This window comes from Trichosurus vulpecula, chromosome 5 (assembly GCF_011100635.1).
Source record: "Trichosurus vulpecula isolate mTriVul1 chromosome 5, mTriVul1.pri, whole genome shotgun sequence".
Lineage (NCBI taxonomy): Eukaryota > Metazoa > Chordata > Mammalia > Diprotodontia > Phalangeridae > Trichosurus > Trichosurus vulpecula.
The window spans coordinates 182,828,706-182,856,026 of record NC_050577.1 but is presented as its reverse complement, the minus strand read 5'-3'; the positions used below and the strand labels follow the sequence as shown (position 1 = coordinate 182,856,026).

At 36.9% G+C, this 27,321-nt stretch overlaps 1 protein-coding gene across 4 annotated transcripts in view; it reads right to left on the bottom strand.

Annotated features, from left to right (window-relative positions):
- Positions 1-4,172: 4,172 nt before the first annotated feature.
- Positions 4,173-27,321, bottom strand: part of ABCC9 (ATP binding cassette subfamily C member 9) — a 199,270-nt gene continuing 176,121 nt past the window's right edge. For 2 of the 4 annotated variants that reach the window (XM_036759014.1, XM_036759018.1), the window contains 5 exons: positions 25,138-25,246; positions 23,798-23,901; positions 17,587-17,720; positions 12,858-12,920; positions 4,173-7,981 (listed from right to left, as the gene is read on the bottom strand). In XM_036759014.1, coding sequence (XP_036614909.1) covers positions 7,844-7,981; positions 12,858-12,920; positions 17,587-17,720; positions 23,798-23,901; positions 25,138-25,246 — 548 coding nt within the window. In that variant the 3' untranslated portion in view covers positions 4,173-7,843. Of the gene's footprint in view, positions 7,982-8,605; positions 8,653-11,838; positions 12,019-12,857; positions 12,921-17,586; positions 17,721-23,797; positions 23,902-25,137; positions 25,247-27,321 lie in introns of those variants that run through there. The other 2 variants (XM_036759015.1, XM_036759017.1) reach the window with 2 other exon arrangements.

Sequence of the window (27,321 nt, the reverse complement as noted above, 5' to 3'; positions counted from 1 at the left end):
GTATAAGGAGACAAAAAGTGTGAGAAAAGGGGAGCCTAATTCCTTTTATTAGACTATACATATACCCATATAGACCAAGTAGCTGGGTCCAAAGCAGATGGGTCCCTTAGTAGAAAGCAAGTGGGAATAGTGCTCCAGGTACCATTGAGGAGCTTGCAATCTAATAAGGGAAGACAATCCACAAATGGAACTTTTTTCTTTGAGGAGTATGCCGGATGGTACCCAGTACAGGGGTGTGATGATGAAAGTGGAGTCAAGACCAAGCTGGTGGCAAATATCTTATCCAAAGATGATGAGGAATGATGCACACCCAGAAGATATGCTATTTATCCTGGGGGTACATGGCTCCTGGTCAGGTCTGATGTGTGAATTATATGAGGTCCTGACAGTCTTGGAAACTGGGTACTCTGTAGTTACGGATGCCTGTAGAAGCATGGTACAGTAGAATGAATACTATGTTGAACCAAAGGACCTGGTTTCAAATCTCACCTCTAATGCTTACTACCTATTTGACTTTGGACTAGTCACTTAACCTTCTTGGGTCTCATATGTAAAATGAGTGAGTGTTTCAACAATCTGGCTAGTAGCTTCTGTGGGGGTGTAAGATCCACCCACAGCCAGCACCCAGAAAGCTGCCAACAGCACAGGTTCTTTTGATCTGCTTAACTGAAGAAAGCAAGGTGAAGGGGTTAGCAAACTTACTTTAATTCAGCACACAAATATCATTCACTTAGTTCAGGGGAAAAAGCCAGCACACTGAACTTCAGAGCAAAATACAAACAAATTACAAACATCAACAGACAGACCTTGTCTGATTCAAATCCCAATACATAGTTACCAGAGTTTAACAAAGTCCCAGCATCCCTAAACAAATTACAAACACACAGACCCAATACAATTCATAGTTACCAACATCTAGGTTCAGCCTGGGAGCTCGGAACAAGGGCTGGCCCAGAGTCACACTCGCCACCACTGCTGCGGCAAAGTGCTCCAAGGAAGAGGAGGCCAACCCCCTTTTTTATATCTTTTTCAGCATCAGGGGTGAGTCACACATGGGACTCACCCACGTGACCTAGAATCGTCACAAAGAGGAGACTTAAACCCACGTGGTCTAAGAGCCTCCGCTCTCCCAGACATGTAAACTAGGCCCTCCCTGGAGTTAGCCCCACCTTGGGCCCCACCTTAGTTGCCAATCCACATTCACTAAGGTTTTACACCTAATAGGGGTTTGGGCCTGGGGCTTAGCACTTAGTAAGACTCAATGAAATACACTAAATTACTCAAAGCAAACAAAAGCCAAACTCTTCAAGGGCACTTGTTGAACTAAGTGCTAAGGAGCCCATTTTGCTTACCAGCACAGTGAGTTAGGCTAGTTGGCCTTTGAGACCTCTTCCAGATGCAGATATCTGGTACTACGATCATATGACATGGTTGCTTATCTCTGAAGTGTGAATTTAATGTATAAAACTGCTCAGAATAACCAGTCACCATTTTTAGTTACCTAAAGTTGTAATGATACAGTAAATTTACAAATGACCCATCAGCTAATTCACTTGTGGAAACAAAAACAGGCTCACAGTCTCTATATCCTTAGGTTAGGTAAAGTTGTGAAGAAAAAGCTATTGCCATTTATAACTAAACCAAGGCAGCTCCTTCTGTGATATCGCAGACTACTAACTCTGGCTGAAAGCACAAAATGTGATTTTAAGGTAGTAAGGATTATTCTATTGTCATTACTAATCACATTATTGTATTCAAGCAGACATATTTTGGCCAAGTTAGCCACCATAATAGCTGGGGTTAAAATAGATGTCTCAAGACCAGGCTAGATCTGGAAGATAGATGCTGCAAATTAATATTGTAAATTTTTTTTTAATTTTTATTTTTAGTTTACAACAGACGGTTCTACATAATTTTGAGTTCCAGATTTTCTCCCTTCCCTCCCCCCTCCCTCCCCAGGACGGCATGGAATCTCATATAACTACCACGAATAACTTCGCATTGAATTAATTTATACACTAGTCAAGTTGCGGAGAAGAATTATGACCAATGGAATGAATCATGAGAAAGAAGAAACAGAATCAAAAAAATTGTATTGTAAAAATTTTTAATCTTTATTTCATTAAACATCTCCCAATGAGATGTAAAAAATTTTAACAATCATTCTTTTTAATACTGAATTCCAAATTCTTTCCTTTCCTCCCTCCTGTGCCTCCCCCGGCCTTGAGAAGGCAAGTTGATATCAGTTATACATCTGAAATCATACAAAACATTTCCATAGTAGCCATATTGCAAAAGGAAATAGAAACAAAATAAAACCAAAAGAAAGTTAAAAAGTGCTTCAATCTGCATTTAGAGTTCATCAGTTCTCTTTCTGGAGGTTGATGGATATCATCATGGGTCTCTTGCAATTGTCTAGGATCATTGACTCGATCAGAGTAGCTGAGTTTTCCCCGGTTAATCATCCTTACGATGTTGCTGTTACTGCTCACTTCACTTTACATGAGTTCATGGTAAGTCTTCCCAGGTTTTTCTGAAACCATCCTACTTGTTAGAAAGTTAATATTTAGGAACTAGACTGGAGGATTGATGCTGCTGAGGTGCCTGAGGCTGGTTTATTAGGTCTAGAGGCCTTTGCAATATTTTGCTTGGTCAGGTAGGCTAGGGTTTAAGAGCAGTAAATCTGAACTGAAAATGGGTAAAGATGGGTCAGGAATATAGGAATTGAGGAAGGAATATGGGAATATAGGAATTGAGTGCAACAGGTGGTTATGTACTAGATAGGCTGTGGTTAGGCCTAGAATAGCTCAGATGTGGTAGGGTCTGGGAAAAGTACGGCAACAGTTGTACTAAGAATGGGGTCAACAACCAGGATTGTTCCAAAAGGGTAAATTTAACTGAGGATAGTTACTTTTTAATCTGCCCATATCTTAGTCTTTCTGGTTTGGCAGGTGCTTACAGAGATCTAGATTTGAGAAGAGAATGACCTTTTGGTCTAGATTTCTCTAAAATCTGTCTTAGAAGTCTACCTGTGGAAAGATAAAAGGATGGGGAGAAAAGCAAAAGTTCAACTAGTGTTGGGGGGGGGGGGGGAGGAATATCCTAATCACTTTCGCCCTGCAAGTTAGGCTAGTTTTTCCTTAATGGGTATTGAGACTATCCTTGAAAATTGTTTGGCTCAGGATTCTAAAGGCCAGGATGCTGACATCACTTCCTTGTTGCCCACATACAAATCAGTCGAAAAGATCTTCAGACAGTCCTTCTGATGCTTAATTAGTGGGAAACAACAGGCAGCTAAAGCAAGGGAGCTTCATTCGGCTGAATCAACTCAAGGTATCCTCAATGCCAATCCTCACTACATAATCTTCCTGCTTTGGCTAAGGAAGTCTCCTTTTGTTAACTATTGAATGATCTCCAAATGTCCCATCTTGTTCCAGTATTCAGCCTGAGCTCATAGGGTACCAACCTGAGTAAGGGCCGCCCCGACAATCAGCATCTATAATAGCAAGGAATACTGTAAGACTTCAGGGTCACCTTCATTCAATTGGTTTCCAAGAGCCAAGACGAAGGTTTCTGGTATAGTTTTTCCAGTTCTGATAATAGTTATCAGCAATGTTTACTGACAAAACAACCGAACATGATAGAAAGCTGTGTCCACTAGGCTGCTACGAATTATACCGACAGGCATAGTGTCTTGCTAGGAGCAAACACCTGCAATTCACCTTAATCAAGTGCTATTACGGCAACTGATATATTACTATCCATCACAGCACTAAAAATATTAACTCAAGAATGTGTTACAAAATAACTGGTAAGAGATTTATTAGGATAGAACCAGAAAATCAAATTTAAAAAACCTGAAAAACAGATTTGATTTGAAAAATAATGAAATGCACTGATGACACTGTTGTACCTAGTAGAATCTTCCCCCAAAATCTATGCAGAAAAAAATTAATGAAGTGAGTAGCACCAGAAAGGGACCTAAAGGAAATGTAAAAGCAAGACAACCCAAGCAAAGCCATGTACCCTGTCAACAGCTAGTATAATGGCGCATCACCAATAATTCATAATCTTTTGCAAGCCAGCAACATTCTAAATGAGAGAATAGTCACTCCTAGGAATAAAGTAAGAATATTTTAACATGCAAAAGAAGAGTGGCATAGGGACACATCTTTTGAAAAGAAATAACTTTATTACATCACAGGTGAAGAAATTGCATCTGAGAACTCAAAATGGGTTACCCGTAGTCACACAGGTAGTGGTGGAATCTAATTTCCTCACACAATCTGTTATCTTCCCATAATGCCATGCTGCTTTCCTATTACAACCAGAGATTCAGAGATTCAAATGATACCCAACCAGAATTCTAACCCCTTCATCATTTTAGTAAGTGATTGGCAAATGGTTGTTGAACTGGAGGAATAATTTGACTTTTGGAAATCTAGAGAAAACATACTTCTTTTGAGAATTTCTTTTTGTTACAGTAAACCAATGATATTTAACATAGATACATGAACTTGGGTTTTTTGCTTTTTACAAACATAAAAAATTATAGATGTGGATGATTTTTTTCATTTAAATATATATGTATATAGATGTATTTTTATTTAGGGAAAAGTTTTATTCTTTTTCTTTAAGAACTCAGTTGTTTATTTAAGAGATAATATAACAAAATAATTTACTAATCCAACTAAATAAAGTAAAAATCTATTTTATCCACTCGTGGTATCTTTGTAAATATGTGGGTAACCATTCAACTTCAATGATTAACAATTATGGGTGATGCTGACAACCATTATAGTGGTTAACCGGTAAAGAAAATGCTCAAGTTAATTTAACTTCAAACTGATTTTGTGATGGTTGTATTAGCACTTTGTGGTATGGTATCTTATATTTTCAGAGGGAATTAGAGTGTGTATACAAATACAGATTATCTCACAAACAGTAATACAGGTTTCTAGACTGAAAATTCCATGATCATAGGGATCGCACCTTATATAATAGCCATTATATCTCCCTACTGCCCCTAACAGCGCTCTTCACACAGTACATAAAATAAACAGTTGTTGAATAAATGTATGCCATTCTTAGAAGGTACACCCTGGGACAAAGAGACATCGCCAGGCAGCCAAGAAGTGAAACAAATCAGCTCTGGTTGGTTCAGTGAAACTTTTATGGGGCTAGTAGATTTTTGGGGAACTATTTGCAAAACTGGATTATAGGTGGTTAATTTGATTCTATTCAGCCTTTAGGAATGCGAAAAAGGAAAGTCACTTAACCCTGTTTGCCTCAGTTCCTCATCTGTAAAATAAGCTGGAGAAGAAAACAGCCGACCACTCCAGTATCTTTGCCAACCCGAAGAAAACTCCAAATGGGGTCATGAAAAGTCAGACAAGTGCTTAAGAATCATCAATATGAGAACCAATTATCTCTGTATTAGATGTGTACAAAATTATGCAAGAAAACTTTTGACTGACAGAAAGCCTATTTAAATCGGGTTTTATTATATTTCATTTTATGCTTTTAGGTTTCAACAACAGAAAAACATTATGCAAGTTTTTATACACTTTTTACATACTCATTAAAATGAGATTTGGACAAGATGAGCCAAAGACAAAGTTCTGTCAGCATCATTAGATATTTCTACCCAGAACAAACAAATTCCACTTAGACTGAACACAAATTACTATGGCAAATATGTTTAACAAGTATTTTTGAATTTTGAAAATTTCAATGTTCTGAGTCCTAAATGGAAGACTATGATGTAATTTATATATTTAGAGCACCTTTTTTGCTGAGAAGAAGTAAACAAAAGAGGACCAATGAGGTTTTGTTCCTGGCAGATATACACAATAAGGGCAAGGATGTGGACTAGGGATAAGAGAGTGATGGCATTAGCTTTTTCGCTTAGCTTTTGTTCCTACCCTAATTTCATTTGCATGCCAAAATCGGAATGAAGCTCATTTCAGTACATAGTACTAAACAGTACCTGTTTTTGGTTGGTTTGTTTTTTCTAGCACAATCCCTGAAACAGATTTTAGGGACACATGCTCATAGTTAGGGAGGTAACAGGAGTTATGAGTAATTTGTTATCCCCAAGTCAGACAGTTGTTTGATATCAAAGACTGAATCAATCTCAGAAGTAAATAATAAAAATAACAGACCATATCAGCTTGAAGTATTCTGTTAGCTTTTGTTGGCTGCTGCCTCATTTGTCTGTTTTGGCTCATAGTCTGCCATAGACTGTGCATGAATAGAAATATGGCTCACTCTGTCAGGGAGAGGCCTTCTAGCCGCTGCATTTCAGAAAATGATAGTAGAGAACAACAGCTAGCTCTGAAGAGGCTAGGTTGCTGAAACCCAGAATATGGTAGAAGATAATAACTTGGTGAACAAGAGGCTACAGGACACATCAGAGACAACTTGAAAGTGAAGATGTGACACCCAGCCCAGAGACGTGATACCTAGCAGAAAGCCGAGTAATAACATTACTAGATGACATCTGTACTCTTCAGTGTTGGAAGTGTCAGTTGTCCCAGCTATGCATGTGTCTCTGACATCTGGATCCTTATTAATATGCACCTCCATGCAAGAGTCCTAGCTATGTACATATGTGTGCCACCCCAACACCTGTTCTTTGCAGGTGTGGCACACCTGTAGAAGAACATACCCTATGTGTACTTAAGAGAACTTTTTCTTGTCTCATTTTGTTTGATTAAATATCTTTTGTTTTGAGCTAATGTGGTGTCTGCCTATCTGGAAAAATAAACACAATGATGGAGAGTCATGAGCTATGCCTTTAAGTGGGTACCCACAAAATGTTTCAAATCTAAGGTACTGCTCTGGGGCTCACAGGTGACAGGGTATAACATATAAAGTATGTAACTGGTTAATCACTGAATGAATAAGGATTTCTTTTTATCCTAGTTAACATTTGAATCTGTGACTTCTAATTCCGTAAGGTAAAATTCAGTTGTCCAACACTTATTAAACATTTACTAAGTGTAAAGAACTATTCTAGGTGTTATGGGGGATATTAAGATGATTAAGAGAGGATGCTTAACCTCAAGAAGCTTACAGTCTTGGAGAAGGAAGTATTCTTGGTCTATTAAACTCTCTTCTTGCTAACTGTAATGGATGAAAGATTGAGTATTGTTTTTCAAATCCTTCAGTAGTTTGAATAAGAACTGCTAAATTAGAGTGTGATTTGATATTTATTGGAGGCTTGATAACTTATTTCTAACAGGACAAAACAAGAGATAGAAACCTAAGACTAGAACTATTCATATAGACTAAGGATTGTAGTAAAAGTACAACATATAGAGAGTAAATTCTTTTTTTCTCCCTTAATCTTCTGAAGACATCAATACAACATATGACTGCTTTGTGATCAGTGTTTATGAAAATATATTAATACAAATAAAATGGTTATGTTGCTGAGCATCCACTGCCAATAACTACAAAACTTGAAGTTAGATCAAAGCATGACTTTGTAACCCTACCCTCACAGGTAGGCTAACCATTCCAATATAATCTGCCATTCTCAGAGTTAAGGCCTTCTGATCATTACTGTATTGACAGTGAAACAATAAGAAGTAATTAATACCTGGTAGAAACAAAAACATTAGGAAAGCTAGCGCTGGGAACATGTGTATATTCTTTGGTGAAGAGATATTTTTTTATTTCTAAAATGTCATTCATATGGGAAGTACTCTTCCTAAGCTACAAATTGAGAAAAGTTAAAACGACACTTTTTTCCCAAAGACTAGAAAAGATGCTCCATTAAATAGACAACAGTTGTTACATTTTGCTTTAACGATGTAAATCACATTCAGGCACCCTTTCACATGTCTGCCCGAACAAAAGAAGCAAATACGCCATCTTCCTGAGCCAAGAGGCTTTCTGGGGTGTCATATTCTAAAATATTCCCTCGCCTCATCACGATGACCAGGTCTGCTGTCAGGATAGTGTGAACCCGATGCTGTGTGGGGGGAAGACAAACCCAATATATTACCATTATAATCTTTCATGAGCATAAAGTAAGAATTTTAAAATGAAATATTTTAGGCAGATTATCAAAAACAAACATTCATTATTCTTAGGGAATAAGTGAAGAAATGCAGAAGGCACATTAACTTTTTCATACAATGAGGTACCATTTACTTGCAGGTTTCTAAATCTTGGTTACTATGGGAGAGAGATATAAAGAAGTCAGAATTTGACTTAGATGATGACATAAAATCTCTACAGCTTGCTGCAGCTTGTCTTTATAGAAAATCAAGTGAACTAGTTCCATAGCTATTTACTGAATGAATGAATGAATGACTATTCAGTGAATATTAAAAGATGCTGTGGCAGATCAATGTTCAGAGGTCTAAGCAAGAATTCTGGTGTCCAGGGTGCACACTTAGTATAGTAAAATTGTCCTGGCACAGGGAAGAGTCTGTTCCCCAGAGTACAGCTCTGTCCCCTATGACAAAGATGGTGCCTCTGCAACTTCCTTTCTAGGAAAGAGGTAGGTTAGAGGAAGGCAACTATACCTGTGGGGGAAGGTAGACACCAAGAAAAGGAGAGGATACTCAGGGAGAGTGCCACTTAAGCCAGAGGTAGCAAAATACTATACGGTGTGCCGGTTGGCGGATTGAAGGCCTGCTGAGAGGAGAAAGCATATTCTCTGCATACACTGGCAGCCTAAGGTAGAGCTCCGGAGATCACACTCTGGCTATAGTCCTGTCTATTATTCTATTATACAATTTTGTATCTCACCTACCTTCCTTATGTAAATCCAGCCAATGCCTGTGGGCCATGTCACAATTTAAAGTATTATGGCAATGAATGCCAGGAAGAGAATTTTGAGGGTACTGCCTGCATGCAGTTGGGGTGCCTCGTTTGAAGCGATTATGATTGTTAGACAAGAGTATCTGGAAAATCTCACCTATTAGTGGTGAGTGTTGGGAATGCTATGGAGTAACCCTCTCCATCTGACAATTAACCAAACTCTGAAGGGGGCCTTACTACATAAGCATCTGTCATTCTATACCTTGAAGTACATCCATCAGTATTTCTTAATGTCTTCTTCTGGTGCCCCTTACTACTTCAACCCTTAAAACTTTGTTGGGGCCCCTCAGCAATGAGAAGTTTGTTGGGGGCATTTCCAATGTCTGAGCAAGATTCTATAGTTGTCCCCAGGAGCACAGATTATACTCATATGGAACATGACAGGAATTAGAGGTTGCTCATTGATTTTTTTAATCTATGCATTGATAGTACTATCATAAACTGTATTAGCTTTGAATATACACAATCATAGTCTATTTTAAAAGGGACACCCTTGGGGAGGAGAGGGAGGGACTGAGTTATTTTCCTTTTTATAAGGACTTTTATTTGAATAAGGCTAGCCCCTCATGTCTGCGTCAAAAATAGACTTTAATGGGCTGTGTAAGATTTACTGTAAACTTTTGTACACTTTAATCAAAACCTAAACTAAACTAAACCCTAATTCTTCCATTTTCCTAGCAATTGATATTAAAAAAATAATTCAACCATTCACTAAGAGAAACAAGCAGGCCTCCAAATCCATAAATAGACTGTCATAAACATTGGCTTGCTACACTAAAATTGTGTTTATATAAAAAATAAAGAAGAAAAAGCTAGAAACTTTGGCCAAAGAAGCAAATGTGGCTTAGTTTCATCTGATTATCCAAATTATTATTATCATTTTTACAAATTGCTTTCAGTGGTAGTAATGTTGATGAAATTCTTACCCAGGGAATTAATCTAATCACCAATCCATTTTAATAAGTGATTTACATTTAATATTTCAGTACTTGAGAGTTACTGGTTAGAAATAAGTCCTTCTTAAGACTTTCACACAATTTTCTAGGTCATTCAGCGAAATCAACAGAAAGGTTCTCAGTCATGGGAAAAAAATTGATACATAGAAATAAAAATGACTGGCAAATTCAAATTCCTCCCTATTTCATTCCCTGCAAGAGCTTTTTCTAGGCCTTCAGAGAGGAGATAGTCTGACCTTTGGCTCCAACCATGATTCCCTCTTGCAGCAAGATCCACAGTTAGTTGAAAAAGAAAAAAGATTTCTGTTAAGTAAATGGTACCTTATCCTCCAAGTGTGTTGCAGAAAGGAAGGTGGCTAAAGAGATACATGGACAGAGTAATGAGGAAGTATAGACAATATACAGAGGGGCAGAAATCAAGCAAAAGATATAATGTTCATGTCTATACCAATTCATGTCCAGTTAATCTTCCAACAATGCACCATGCCAGGTTATACAGTAGCCCCATGTTGTATGCATGATGGGAATCATGGCCAGCATTGCAAGATATAGAGTAGATGGCTGCCTACACAGTTTGATTTAAGTGGTACCGGGCAGGCTCAGTGAATTTATTTGGTGATCCTTCCATGGAATAAGGAACCATGGTGGCACCATCATTCACCAACCACAACAGCAGCAATGTTTATATGACATTTTAAGGTTTCCAAAATGCTTAGCAAATATATTATCTCATTTTCAGCTTACGAGAAGGTTAGGTATCTAGGATAAATAAGATAGAAAGAGACACTGAAAGAGTACAGAAAATTAGGTAAAGGGGGCAGGGTGTAAAAGGAAAATTCTACTTTACAATTTTGTCTTTATCAACCTTGGTGGGGAGCAGTTCTCTCTGAGTTTGTGTAAGGTGTACTCTCAAAAGGATTTGTCCTCTTCCTTGTCTATCTTTCCCACACCCCCCTCTCTCATCCTCACCCCTAATCACACAGAGCCAAATTGGGCCAGCAGATCAACTTCATGCATGTCATCCTTTCTGGACTACAAACCACAGACAAACCAACTTCATTAAATCATGCACTCTTCAAAAGCATGCAACAAACATGCATAATATAGTACTTACAAAAACACACAAGAAACACACTGAGAAACACTGAAACTGGTCCTTCAGATCAGGTTCCCAAACTTATTTGGCCTACTGCCCCCTTTTAAAAAAATTACTCAGTGCCCTCCATGGAAGTCTTTAATCGTTCAACTTTTGGGAAGAAATTTGTGTCATTTAAAAAAATACATATTTTTTTTAAAAAAATGGCATATCTTAAATTTAATAATTTATTGTAAATTTGTAGGTTTCTTCCTGCTTTGAAATTTTGATGATGCAATATTGCATTATGTAACCATACAACATATTGTAAACAAGTCATTACACACATATTCCTGCCAATGCATACTGGACTTCCCAACAATGTCCTACATGTTCACCTGCCAACTATCGCTTAAGAACTGTCAGCAGACTTGACCACTGATCAGTTATAACTTGCATTTTGTATGTTTATTTGGAAAATAATGTAATCACTATGACTTTGATTCTGTTACACAACAGATGAAACATATACAAAAGTTTTTTTCAAAATTTCTCTTCTCTTCTTTCCTTATTCTTCCATCACCCCCTTATTTTTATTCAATGCCCCCCCTCAAATTGTACCTGAGGCTACTACTGCCCCCCTGGATCATTTCAATGCCCCCCAGGGGATGGTATCACCCACTTTGGGAACCTCTGCTTTAGATGAAAAATGAGTCTGGTGGTAAATAGATTCACTCTTAACGTGCATATTTGAAATCATTATTTTGCTCCATTTATGACAATGCACATATGTTTATGTATACATGCATAATTTCAATAATATAAATTTACCCCATTCAGGGAAAAATTTTTTTCTTTTGGGTAATATAGGCCAGTGGCAAGCCATCCTCCTCCCTGCACTACCACACCTTTGCATACAGCCATTATGGCACATTTGCATTATGGTACAAAAGCTGGTGAAGTAACTACCAGAGAACGAGATGCTTTGTAGGCTGAGTAGATTCTGATGGTCTATTTGTTGGTCATCACCAAAGTGGAAAAGAGGCCATTCTTGTGAGCAAGCAAGTTTGGAACAGAATCACATTCCACTAAAATACCCTCAGAAAAGACTAAAACAAGGCCTGCATCCATAATAGAAGACACCTGATGCTAGAGAGAAAAGAACAGAAAGAAAAGTAAGAGGAGGAGTCAGCAGGAGGGAAAATGTACAGTTGACTTATTGAAAGATGACTGTTGTTGAGTGCTAAGGCTGAATACAAGCAAGAATTTCTCCAAAAGACAGTGAAGGGGAAAAGAGTGGGATTGAAAAAAACAACAAAAGTTTATACTAAGTAGGAAGTAAGATAAATTACATAAAAGTTTTGAGATGAAGGTACAACATAAAAATGATTAACTAGTCATTTTCATGACATGGACACAGAACTTTCCAAAATTAAAGTCGCTAACTATACTGCAAGGTAGGACAGTGACTATTTTTCCCAAGATGTATCAATGAAAGCACTTAAATTAGGTGCAGAAAGCCAGTAGCAGAGTTGGCAATCAAATTTAGGAATCCTCATTCCTAAACCACTGCTCAAACCACCAGATTATGCTCCTGGGAAAGCAACTGAGACATCTGCTGAAGGACAGAATTACTCCATATGAACAAACATCTGTGCTAAGGAAGAATAGCCTTAGACTGCAAAAGAGTGGGATTAAATGCATAAACATTAGATGAGTTCCTCGGGATTCTATAGCATTAGGTCCACACTTATAGCTTAATTTCCAACTGAGGTACCCAAATGTAATTTGGAAATGCTGATGGAAAGATTTTAAAGCTGTAGATGATTTTCTCTCTTTTGGGGCAAGGGGCACATATGCGAAACTGTTAGAAGAATAATTAATTAAATATATAAATGTATTTTAATCATTCAAAGGTGGAGGAAGATCACCAGATGTAGGAACAAAGGACTGAAGAAGTTCAAATTAACAATGTCTCTCATACTTACAGCAATTGTTACAACTGTGCGATCTGCAAAGGCAGTCATTACCACTTTTTGCAAAATATTTTCCTGTAAAACAAAAGTGTCAGAAATTGCTCATTTTCTCCCTTTTCATGCCAATAAAGCTAAGAGGAAAGACTACTTTTTGTTTTCCTTAGTTTCCCCTCAATATAGCTTTAAAAACATCCACTTTTGCTGTCCTTCATTAACCTCATATCATTCTGGGCTTTATAACTTGACAGTTTTCATGGGACTGTTCTACATTCTATTCACCTTTTGTTACGTGTTCTTGATTCAACTTCCATACTTTCTTTTACTCTTTAAAAATATCAAATTAAATTGCTCCTTTATTTTTATATTATTTTTATTTCTAAATACATTCATCTTCCCTCTCCTCCCCAGCATCATTCTTTCCAATTAAAAATTAAAAAAGAAAAGGAATGAAGGCTGTTTAGGAAAACCAATACATGCATCAACTGTATGTGACAGTATATGTAATATTCTACACTCATAAGGTCCCTCCTCTGCACCCCCCTACCTCTACAAAGAAGGGACTAAGATGCACTGTTTCAAATCTTCTTCAGGGCTAATATTGGTCATTATGATCTGCTTGTGACTCTTATTAACCTTTTTTTAGAGGGAAAGGTACACATATCTTTAAAAAACTAAGTTAATTGATGATTTCTGTATGCATATACATCACCCTATACAGACAGACAACTCCCATTTTTTCCATTTCATTTGAATTGTTTCTCTTTGTGTCTTCAGAATCTTGTTTTTGAGATTCTGCCGTTCCTCCTGGGCTGACTTCCCTTATAGAGTTTTAGTCCACCGATTCTTCCTTTAATCTCTGAAATTTGCTTTCCTCATATCTAGGATACATCCCTCATTATGCCTCTCCTTTTCAATCACAAACTTTTATAAAGAATGGTCACTTCTTTCTCCCCTAAACCCCTAAGGTGCACATAATTTTCTCTACAGTGGCTAGTTCTCCTTCTTGGTGAGAACAAAATTCATCATAAAATGCATTCTTGTTGATTCCTCTACCTTTTGAAGGATGGATCACCATTAAAGGTAAATTAAGAACTTATTAGTTGCTTTTGACAGAGTGACAGCTCCAGCAGATGCCTAGATAACTGAAGTCCACATTACTCCTACAATATTCCTGCATGCTAGGCTTATTAACCTGTTTTATGATCATCTTTTTAAAAATATTCTTGTCCAAATGATATGTAGTATTAAGCTTTTCCTCTCTGTTGCTCTTCACTCAAATACTCTACACTTTACTCTCCTGCTCTAATTCTTCGAATCTTCAGAAAAGTACTATATATTGTCTTAATATAAAATATTTTATAATATTTATATATGGTATATAAATGTGTTCTATAAAATATATTCTAAATAAGTTATGTGATACGATATGATACAATTTACTATATTTTCTGCCTCCTTTCCTTTTATCTATACTGTTTCTTCATAAGTTTCAACCCACCAAAAATAAGTTAGATCTTTTAAGTCAATTTGCCTCCATCTTTCAGTATCCTTAGTTCTTTTTGCTTGCTGCCTAAAGTACTTGTTTGTATTTGTCTATGGATATTTGGCACCATGAGTTTTACTTATGAGTCCTTCTATTTTGATCCCTGTGAAATTCTGGGTTTCTTACATGCTATTCTTCCTCTTACATTGTAGCTACTCTATGGTTTGTAGCTTGAAGGTTTTACACAGATAGTTTTCTCTACCCTTTATTTTAAAGTCATTTTGATTATATTTGGAAGGATCCATTCCTAGAGCACTCCACTAGAAGACTACTCTACCTGAGATCAATTCATTAATTGCCACCCTCTGGGTCTAGTCATTCAACCAGGTCCAAATCCTTGTAAATATCATATCAGTTAGCCTGTGTCACTTTACTGTATCTACAAGGATGTCCTGAGGAATTTTGTCAAATGCTTTGCTAAATTCTAAGTCTATACTTCTATATACAGTACAATTACCATTCTAGTAACCATATCAAAAGTGAGATTATCTTGGCATGACTTGTTCTGGATGAAATGATCATCACTGCTTCTTTCCCTAAATACTTCCAAAACAGTCCTTTAATGAGGTGCTATTTCTAGTATTTTGCCAGGAGTCAAAGTAATTTTAATTGGCCTATCATTTGAAAATTCCATCTTTTTGCCTGTGAGCTGGAAAATAGGCCAAATGCCTAAGAGGGTGAAATCAAATAATCATGAAATAGTTAAATTTAAAATATGTAAAAAATCAAGATGATGTTATATTAAGATAAATGAACCTGAATCTCCAATAGTGGCATCTTTAATATGTTATAGTCTCTCTATCCCACAAAGAATGTAGAATTATGAAATTCTATTGCCAACATATTAAAATAGTGTCCAAAGAACTCTAGATTTAGAGTTGAAAGAGAATTTAGAGGTCTTCTAATCCAACCAAATACTTTTTACAGATGAGGAAAATGAAGCTCTAAGAGGTTGAATGACCTATTTGAAATCACATGGGTTAGTGACAGCAATTGGAATTGAATTCCAAATACACACTCTTTCTATTACATGATGCCATCTTCCATCAACAGTGGGGAGGAATGGGCTAAAGGTTTTAAGGTAAGGGCTCTTACATATTTTTTTGTGTCATGGATCCCTTTGGCCATCTGGTAAAGCCTAAGGACCCCATCTCAGAATGTTTTTAAATGCATACAATCAAATACATAGGATTACAAAAGAAACTAGTTCTATTTAAATACTGTTGTCAAATATATATGTATATATATATATATATATATATATATATATATATATGTATAGTTAAGTTCATAGACATCTCTGCTCTAAACTCGCCATTTTCAACCTTTTAACCCAATCCTTAAAATTCTAACTGGAAGAACTCCTTCATTTTAGAAATGAGGAAAGTAAGATCCAGACTTAGAATTTGTGGCTCCTGCTTCTTTAGTGGGCTTAGTTCTATTTTCCCCATTCCTAAACAAAAAAAATTTATCCAAAATTCCCCTTTACCTTCTTTTTTCTTCTTTATTCTTTCATTTACCCCATTTCTCTCCTATTTTCCTTATACATTTATAGATAGGCCTGGGGGTAAGCTATGGTTAGCATTTCTGCAAGGGAATTATTTTTATTCCTTATTTTCTTTAGTTTGAGGCTTGGCTGACTTTCCCACATAACCCTAAAAATTGCCATGGATCAAGATTCTGTGTCTTTCTTAGTAGACTGCTTCAGCAATTAAGAAATTTTCCCGTGAAGACATTCTATTCTTCTGATCTAAACTTCTCTTACTTCCCCTTAATCTCATTTCCTCTTGCTTTATCCTCTAAGGAGATACAGACCAGCAAGTAGTCTGGAACAGTTTGGTCATATCCAGTCTAAGAATTTGTGAAATAGTTCAAATATAGAATATTTTAGAGAAATTTGTCATTTTGTGTGCATGTGTGCATTTTTACCGAATACACATAGTAGTGAGCTAAGCTGTATTGGCTAGTCCTTAGTGGACAGTATTTAATGAACAGAAAAAAATGATCTGAAACTAGGAAGTAGTATGAAATAGTACTTTCTCCACTGCTTGAGGATGCCTGGAAATTTTGTGTTTGTTTCTTGTTTTCCAAATTCAGAAATGAAGAGGGTATTACAAGCAAATGTATTATTTCATGAAGTTCTAAACATTGTCTTTAAGGTTTGTAGGAGGAGAATCTGGAGCTGGGGACAACTGAGAGATCGCTACTAAATACTCTGCCACAATTTGCCTAAGTTACTATCGGATGGGCTCAGTATCTTTTTTATATAGTTGTCTTTTGAATGAATGTAATTAGGAAGGGCTGTCCTTTTTAGTGATCCTATGGTGCTTTTAGAAGTTGTGTGTGTGTGTGTGTGTGTGTGTGTGTGTGTGTGTGTGTGTGTGTGTGTTACTGACTACAAAACACAACACAAATACGTAAAACAGAAAATCATTAATCCAAATAAGCACTGTTGTCATATAATGATATTAAACAGTTTTAGTTATTTTCATGCTAATTCAAAAAATTGGCTAATAGGCCAATGCTCATTTGGAATCCCACAGCCCAGACTTAGATTTTTAAAGGTTGCTTATTCTTGTCAAAGGAAATGAAAAAAATATTTTATAATGATATAATATGCATTGATTGCCAATAAATTACATATATACATACAATACACACACATACATATAGTCCCATCCTATTATATTGTGAGCTTCTGAAAGGGGGTCCACATCTAATCTGTATGCAATTCTGAAGGGCACATAATGGATACCCCCAATAAGTCATATTAGTTTGGGGTGTGTGTGTGTGTGTGTGTGTGTGTGTGTGTAGCAACATGGTGAAATTGATAGGAAATTGGCCTCATCATCTGAAAAATCAAAGCTCAAATCTCACCTCTGATACCTGCTAGCTGTTGCTTAAACTTCTTGGTGACTCAGGCAACTCTCTTGTACTATATATTGCAGAATAGTTTGAAATCTGCATTTGTAAACACTCAGAGTACTGTATAGGTATGTGTGTATATATATGCACACATATATCTATATATGCATATATAAATATACATACATGTATAAAGTTCTGTGGGTTTTTTTTACACAGACCAATAATTTAGGTCAACGATCTGGACTTTTAAGAAGCAGATCCTCATATACATTACATTCCGTTAGTCAATAGTTAATAAGTCAACTCTAAAAATGGAAGCCATTCACTCACTGTAGCCATATCAATAGAAGCTGTGGCTTCATCCATGATGAGAATGCTGCTCTTACGCACAAAGGCTCTGGCAAGGCAAAAAAGCTGTCTTTGTCCCACACTAAAATTTTCTCCACCTTCAGTGACAACCGCATCTAGATAAGAAGAAGCAAGGATTCAATCAGAGAAGTACGAGTGAAAATTTCCATGAACAAAATAGTAGGATATGTTGGGAAGCAGCCACTGTGTCCCAAGATTACACACAAGCCACTGACAATATTGTTTTCCAGAGTCAAAGTACCATTTGGACTGCTTCCAGTAACAGATGATTTTATTTTTTTTGGAGAGGGTAACAAGGGAGTTTGGAAAAGGCAGAAAAACTTGGATTATCTCAATTTTGACAAAAGTGGGTTGTGTCTTTCTCAGTAGAATGTAAAATCCCTGAGGGCAGAGATTGTCACAGTTTTTGTGCTTTTATCCCTAGAACCAAGCAGAGTACTTGATGAACGCTAATTACTACTATACTAAGTAAGTTTGTTGGGGACAGAAGCACATTATCACTGAATCATGGACTTCTAAGGCTGGAACTGACCTTGGAGTTAATGTAGTTCAACTAACATTTAACAGATGGAGAAATGGAGTCCCAGAAATGGCTTGCCTAAAGTCATCCTGCTAGTGAGTGGCAGGGACTAAAACCCAGAGTGTTAGGCTCTTTCCATTACAGTATACTATTGGCCTTTCAATACATTCCTTTCCTCTATTATTGCACTGACATTTGACAAAGTGAATATTACTAAAAGTATCATTGTCAACACAGAAAATTTGTTACACCTATCTACTCCCTACCTACCTCTTACATGTAAATTAAGGACAGGGCCATAAAGGTGAAACTGACTGTGTACACTGCTGTTCACGTAGATCTCTTGGTACTGAAGAGAAAAAAAAGGGAAATGGGCATGCAGTAGGTTAATGTTTACCTGTACACTGATCCTTAGGTTTGGCTGGCTGCAACCTCAGAGGAAAGATCAAAAGAAGTACTGAGAAGCCTTAGGATGACATCTTTGGGATTATCCCTAAAATTCACTGTCAGGCTTCTCAAGAAAAACTCTCAATCTTTTTCCATGACATGATATTTCTAAAGTATTCCAGCTTTTGCTTAGAATGGAGACCACCTAATTAGCACTCAAAGGTGGGATGTATTTTCCTCTCAACTAAATTAGAATCACAAAAACATCCATCTGCCTTGGATAAGGCCCCCTTGACACAAATAAATGATTTTTACTATGAGATAAGACACATGGGCAGGGGCAGCTAGGTGGTTCAGTAAATAGAGCACTGGACCTGGAGTCAGGATGACTCATCTTCAGACACAACCTAGTTATGTGACTCTGGGCAAGTCACTTAACCCTGTTTGCCTCAGTTTCCTCATCTGTAGAATGAGCCAGAGAAGGAAATGGCAAACCACTCTAATATCTTTGCCAAGAAAATCCCAAAGAGGGTCACAAAGAGTTGTATACAACTAAAAAGACTGAAAAATAAAAAGCACATGGACAGATACGTGGCATAGTGGATAGAGTGCCAGGCCTGGATTCAGAAAGATCTGAGTTCAAATCTTGCTTTAGACACTTGCTAGCTTTATGATTCTAGACAAGTCACTTAACCCTGTTTGCCTCAGTTTCCTAATCTGAAAAATGAGATGGAAAAGGAAATGGCAAACTTCAAGAAAACCCCCCAAAAGGGGTCACAAAGAGTTGGACACAACTGAAAATGACTAGACAACAAGAAGGCATGTGTAACTCAACAATTGTGAACGTTATTACTTCAGCTCTGATTGGCAATAACATCAGTTACCACGAATTACTAGTTGAGGCATCTAGTCCAGATTCCCTTTCTAGTTGCTTTCATTAAATAACACTATCATGTCACTATTCTTGTACACCTCACAATGATCATACATTTGTATTAGACCTTCAGACTGAGGTTGGAGGCTCTTCCTGGCAAGTCAGTGTTTGGAATTCAGAATCTAGAGAACCTGAGAATCTAGGCTCCATTTTCTGGAAAGTGCCCAGAATATGATTAATAGAACCAGGTAGATCACAATCTAAGCAGTAGCCATCCTTATTGATAGTTTTTTTTTACTATAACTGAAGGTGGAGGGCAGGGGGAGTAATCAGCTTGGAGAATAAAATACATTTATCTTGAACTAACCAATCAGGTCATTAAATTAAAGAAGAAATGCTGTATTAACACAGGTATTATCTGTATATGTTCCAGGGACCTGTTCTCTCAAGAACAAATGAGACAGGAAGAAAGATTTTTTTCTCCTCACCCCCTCTGCCATACTCTCAGAGACTCTCTGAATGGCAATGAAATTAGGAATATACTGTGCTCTCCCTTTTAACAAAGAGCCCAGCCCAATGCTCCCTCCTCCACCTGAGGCAGTTAAGGACCAAAAGAAGACAGAATAAGCATATAGTAAAAACAGGGCCTATCAAATTAGGCCAATGCTCTCAGTCCAAGACTAGTGTATCACAGCCCAAATGGATACCCACAAACTAACCCGTAAATTTGAAGGTCTTAAATCCCCCAGAACCACCCTCCCCATCCTTATTTTCCTTTAGGACTTTAGATTGGCAAGCCCATGCTTCCTGACCATGAAAGTCACATCTGGACCCAAACTGGGCACAATAATAAAATTCTCATGTGCTTAATTCATTGAGTGCCATACTTCTATATTATTTCAGTATGTCCTTGGTTTGAAATTATTCCCTTAGGGAGCTCCACTTCTCTCTCTCTCTCCATACTCACCTCCATTATAACCTTAGAATTTGAGATAACTAAAAGAAAAAAGATTAAACAATACAGAACTAATAAGATGAAGATTAAAAATATTTCCCTTCTATATTGTAACATAGGAGCCTTTTATACCAAAAAATAGAAAATTAAGCCATAACCACATATTAGAACTAGAAAGAAACTAATCCAACCCTCACATTTTACAGATGAGGAAACTGAGGCCCAAGAAAGTGACGCGTAGGGCAGCTCAAAGCCTAATAAAGTTTTGCCAACAACATTTGCCTATGGAAAGCAGGGAACAAACAATTTGTTTCCTCTAGAACAATATGTCCTACAGAAACAGAGAAAGTTTTTTTTTTGTTTCTTGTATTCTTTTACCTATTCATTTGCATGGAAGACCCAGAGCATTTTGAAAACTGAAGGAAGCTATTGTGCCTCAGACCCCCACAGCCCATTGTGGTTTGATGGAATGCAGCCCACTGTGGGGAAATGAAGGCTGGCCATCAGGAATTGTCTCAAGTCAAAGGAGATTAAGTTAGAAAGAGGATTGGAACATCGACTTTTGTTCTGATACTAGAAGGAAGTTCAGTTCAAAAAAACAGACTGAACACTTTTCAGCTCAATTAGCTATCAGAACCATGCAAGTACTCTGGCTACATATGTTTCCTGCATGTGTGTTTTGCTATTTGTGATACCCCAATATGTTCATTCTTCACACTAAGAGTATGTACATTGTAGGAAAGTGTTTTATAGGTGAAATGTTCAATTGTGACACTCTTTTTGACTATGCTATTTCATCAAAAGTCTTTGCTTTGAACTAATCTCATCCTCTGGATCATTACTACAAGCAAATGTTTTTGTGGTACCTTTATGTGGCTTTCAGTTAATGTGGACCCACTGAGTACCTGGAAACTGAAGAAACTTTTCTGGGAGTCATTAATGACTACCCTGAACCTAGAAAAATCTATCTAAAGGTTCTGTCAGCCCACATTTCCCCATCTTTTCTACAAGAATAGTATGAAATATCCTATAAAATACTGAGCTAAAATCTAGATAACTATGTCTACAACATAGTTCATTGTCTAACAACATGTTTACAATACCCTGTTCTACTAGTTTAATAATGCTGATACAAAAGGAAATAAAATTGCCAGTCAATTAGAATTTATTAGTATGTGCCAGGCACTATACTAAGTTCTGCAGATACAAGGAAAGGAAAAAAAAATATGGCCTCTGCCCTTAATGAGCTCATATTCTAATGGTAACCTGCAAAAATATACATAAAAGATGTATATAGCATAAATGGAAGGTAATCTCATAGGAAAGGCATTAGCAGTGAGGAAGAGGGCAAATGGAAAAGACTACTTGCATGAGTAGGATTTGAACTGAGTCTTAAAGGAAGCCAGGAAGCAGAGATTAGGAGGAAAAGCTATTCTGGGCAATAGGGGTGACCACTGAAAAGGCAGAGTCAGAAAATGGAGTGTCATGTGTGAAGAACAAAAAGTCACTTTCAGTGGATCATGGAGTGAGTGGAGAAGAGTTAAGTGTATGAAGACTGGAAATATAGGAAGGTGGTAGGTCATGAAGAGCTTTAAAATGCCAAACAGATGACTTTGTATCTGATCTTGCAGGCAATAAAGAACCAGTAGAGATTCTTAATTAAGAGGAGGGGTGACATGGTTAGACCTGAGCTTTGAGAATATCATTTGGTCAGATAAGAGGAGGATGGATTGGAGCAGAGAGAGATTTGAGGCAGGGCAACCAACTAGAAGGCTACTACAATATTACAAGAGTGAGATGATGAGGGCCTAAACCAGGGTTGTATGAGTAGAGATCTGTTAATGCAAAAATGATAAAACTTAATGACAGATTGGATCTATGTGGTGAATATAAGTGAGGAATTGAGAGTCACACCAACGTTAAGAGACTGTGTGACTGGAGGATAGCTGTGCCCTCAACAGAGAGGAATTTCAAAAATGGAGAAGGTTTGGAAGGAAGGCTGAGAAGTTTTGTTTTGGGCATACTGAATCTGAGATTTCTATGGGAAACCCAGTTGGAGATGTTCAAAAAGTAGTTAGTGATGTGAAAGTGGAGCTTAGCAGGCAGATTAGGGTTGGATGGAGAGAAGTGGCAATTGTCTGCACCCATTAGAGTTAGTATGATCTCCAACAGAGGTAGTATACAGGGAGAGAAGAAGCAAACCCAGGGCAGAGCCTCTGTGTACATTCCTAGTTAGTGGGCTTTACCTGGGTGAGGATCTAACAAAAGAAGTCCAGAAAAGTCTGGCATAACTCGTTCTTAATGAAACTATGTTAGCTCTTGGTGGTCATTTCTTCCTTTTCTAGATGTTGGCTAAGCATCTGTTTAATAATCTGCTCTGCAATGCTGGTGACAGTTATTTTTGGAACTTCAAGGACACATCTTGATCTCTCTACTTAGCTACAAAACTTTGTATGCCTGTTATTTTTGGCACATCATTAAAAGACTTACCCCATAGGCATCCCAAAAGACATATGTCTACTTACCTACTAAACTTTGTATCTTACTCAGCCCCCCTAGCACAGTGCTCTTCACACAGTAGGTACATATAATGTTTTTAATTGAATCTAAGAAGTCACACAATTCAGCCCTTGGCACAGTAAAGCAAGAAAAAAGTATTCTGATATAATAATAATAATGATAGCTAGCATTTATATAGCACCTACAATGTGTCAGGTACTGAACTATATATTTTACAAATACTATCTCATTTGATTTTCACAACAACCCTGGGAGGTAGGTGCTATTATATTCCCATTTTACAAATGAATAAACTGAAACAAAGGTTAACTGACTTATCCAAGGCCACACAGGCTAGTGTGATATGATATAAATTATATTTTTGATATTAGAGTAAAAATTTATTGAAAACCAGTATACTCCCCAGTAGCAGAATAAAAGCCTGCCTAGATGGAAAGTTGTTTTCTTCTACACAATTCTAGCCGCTCTAGGAACACCGCAATCTGATGGACCATTCTTAAAAGTAATTAATAGTGTATATTGTATGCACAGGGAAGACTAATTTAAAGTGTTTTGTGCCTGTACTGATCGACTTTTGGTAAGCATGGGGAAAATGTATAGGTTAGCATTTTTAGGTAATTTTCCCCTCAAATGTGCTTAGAATACATACACAAGAACCTTGTTATAATTCTATGAAGCAAGATCTTTCGGCATAAAACAGGGCCTCTTGGAGATCATGCCAAGTGACTTAACTTCTGAAGAACAACAAAAAAATGCTTTGTATAAAGTGATAGTTAATGAGCCTAATTCCATGGATTCTAATGAACCTATTATAAATGTACAGATGAACTCACTATAAATAAACAAATTATAAATGTAACAAACGTATGTTTAAAAAACACAGAGAGACATAAAATTGGAGTGTTCAAAGACATACCCAGACCTCCTGGAAGTGACTTGACCATATTCTTAAGTTGAGCAATTTCTAGAGCTTCCCAAAGTCTATCATCAGTACATTTACATTCAGGATCTAAATTAAATCTGTAGGGGAAAATAAATTAATTTATCAATGAAGTGGAATTTGTTGAGCAATTAAAAAGTGAATATTTATTTGATCATGGTATAATGCATAGTAAAACATTGTGTTGGATAAAAATAGTGATACTGGTGGCAATATTAGATATTTATTAATAATATAATATGTTTGTTTTACTTAACTGTACTTTATTATAAGGGAAGAAGATTCCAAGATAGAATGACAGGGAAGTGACAATGATATTGAAAAAAAGATAATGCAGATGAGACAGCACAGACAGGTTGTAAAAGAGAAATATAAACTACTATCATGCCTGGCATTGTCTTATGTTTTAATTCTTCAGGAACATTCTGTTTTAAATCTTTCAGATAAGGCTAACCATAATAAAAATTGGTTAACCTAAGCACTACACTTCTGATGGAAAAACTTCAAACATAATCACTTGGGTAATTTTGTCTTGTATAAACATCTCTAGTCTTAAATTGCAGATATCTTTATACACATACTTAAAAGAGAATAGCACCTTCCATGAACTTTAGCATATATGTGAAGGGCTCAAAGTAACTCATATTGTTTCTTGACTTTCCCTCTCTACCTTAATTCACACGTGGAATTCATATCCATCTTCTGAATCCAATTTAAAAGCCAAGTCTATGAAGATCCTGCAAACTAGTAATAATCTACTCCCTTGAAGCTCATGAGGCACTTTTTTATAGAAGTTTTTATAAATTAGTCCTTCAACAAGTGTATATTAAATATGTATTTTTGAGGATTTTTTAAGGATGGAAGGAGAGACAGGCATGTTTGTAGGTAGGAGATAAGGCAACAGATAAAAAGAGACTGAAGGTTAGAGAGAATGTGGGGATTATGGTGGGGGTAATCTGATGGAGAAGATAGGAAATGGGATCAAGGTTGGCTGTGGAGGGGTTGGCTTTAGCAAAAAGAAGGGGCTCCTCTTCATCAGAGACTGGAGTGAAAGAGGAGAAAGTAGGGGAAGATATAAGAAGTGTATGATATGCGGAAAAGTGCAAAAGAAAGAGCTCTTGGCAAATGGCTTCATGTAATATTTTACATATATTAACATCTATTTCCCCACTAGATGTAATCCATTTGGGGGTGGAGACTATGTCTTATCTAAAGTTTATATCTCCCCCAGCACCTCAGCCCAAATTACGTGCTTGATAAGTGTTTCTTGAATGCAGGAATATTTTAGCATTCCTCACACCACGTCAGGGACTTACCGAATAGAACCACTGAAGAGTATTGGATCTTGTAGAATGATAGAAAGTCTTGAACGTAGAGTGTGCAGTGGGAGCTTAGAAATGTCTATCCCATCAATGACAATCTTTCCTGTTTAAAATAAACACATATAATAAACATGTGGTAAAGTTAATAATAAAATTATATTTGTTAAAGATGGAATACTACTTTGCCTCATAGATGGAATGTAAAAGTTGAACACTAGATTTTAATGATAAAAATTGCCACATTAGAAATTTTATATATCTCTTTGTATGAAAAGAGAGAGTACAAAATCATTGTTTTCTTTTAAAGTAATTTGTTTTATTCCTTTGAAGTTATATGGCTCACAGAAACCAAGAAAGATATTTCTCCAGGGATTACTTATATTGTATGAAAAGAACAGGAAAGAAAATCAAATGACAGAATTGTCAAGTTTTAAGTGTTCTACCAATATAGTGACAGAATTATTTTGTTGCACTTTTAAATACCTAGACATTAATGATCATTTATCAAATATGGTAGATTTGCCCAATTTCACCCCTTTTCCCCAATATATTTCAGGTATTAAATTTTAGTCAACTTATTCTTCATCACCTGAACAAACAGTGTTATGGCTTTTCATACAGGAAACAGAGAACAGTTCATACTTTCAACAGAAACAGTGTTATGGCTTTTCAAAATGTTTGCAGGGGGTTAGAAGTACTGCCTGTGGCTAAGAATTAGAGAAAAATTAATTGGTCTGTCTGAATATCTAAATCATGACCCTGGTCTTATTAACATCATGTGTTAACTAAGCACCAAGCTTTTTAAGTCTGAGGACAATATAAATGCCATGGATCATCTTTTATTTATGTAAGAGGAACAGGAAACTTTGCTACAGTGCCAACAATTACTGGCAGAGGTCATCCACTCTGCCCTTGACCTTGCAGCATTCCTGGTGTTTTCTCTGAGGTTTGTCAGAGTTTTAGGGATGCCGGCCTGGATTGAAAAGGAGTTGAAATATTAATATCACACCTTGGAGATGCTCAACAGAAGGACATAATCTATTATGGGAGCATGATATCTACCCCGCTCGCATAGGGAAAAGGGATTTCAGTTGTTAAAACTCAACTAAGAAAAAGGACTGTGTGACCTTCCTGATCTGTTCTTCCCATGGAATTTTACAGCCCTTACTCTGAGTTGAGCAACAAGCCTAGAATGTGGGTGTCACAAATATAACACACTGCCCCCTTTTTTGGAGGCAATTAGGTGGCACAGCAGAAAGATCACTAGACTTTCGAGTCAGCAGGACCTGAGTTCAAATCTAGCCTCAGACACCTACTAGCTATATGACCTTGAGCAAGCTGTTTAACCTCTGTTTGCCTTAGTTTCTTCAACCGTAAAATCAGAAAAATTATAGCACCTACCTTACCGGATTATTGTGAGGATCAAATGAGATATTTATAATGTGATTAGCACAGTGTCTGGCACACAGTGAGTGCTATATAATTGTTTATTCCCTTCTGTCCTTCCTCTCTTCTCTCCTCCTTTTCCCTTTCTTTCTCTTTCTTTCCCTTCCCTTTCCTTCCCTTCCCAACCTTTCTGCTTCAGAAGAATGCAACTGCTAGTCTACAAGGTCACCTGTCCCTGACACCTCCCCTCACATAATCCCAGAGCTGGAAGAGACCTCAGAGATCAGCTAGTCAACTTTCTAGATGCCTCCTTAAGCTAACAGTTAAGTTGGATGATTGGTACTCACTTTTTCAAGAATACCACATTGAAATTGTTGAATCAAGCAACATGATGGGTCCTCTTCAGGGATGAATATCTGTTATTTCCACGGCTTTATTATTTTCCATGATAATAGTAATTATTAATACTAACAATTAGCATGTAAATATTATTGAATGAGATATGTTTTATAAAAACACTGTGCCTTCCTCACAAAATATGCAATTTCATTTGACAAGTTCACATACTATTTTTAAAAGTCCAACGAAATTCATTTACAAGGTTTATTATGTTGATTAAATGTTATTCTGCCTTCAAACTTCCCTATTCCTGCTGGTTTCAATCACTCAGATTTGAAACTTCTGAGTCTTCTTTGATTCCTTCTCCCTTTCTCTCTACACTCAATCAATTGCCAAGTCTTAACAATTTTGCCTCCACGACATCTTCTTATCCATTTCCTTTCCTCCATAGAA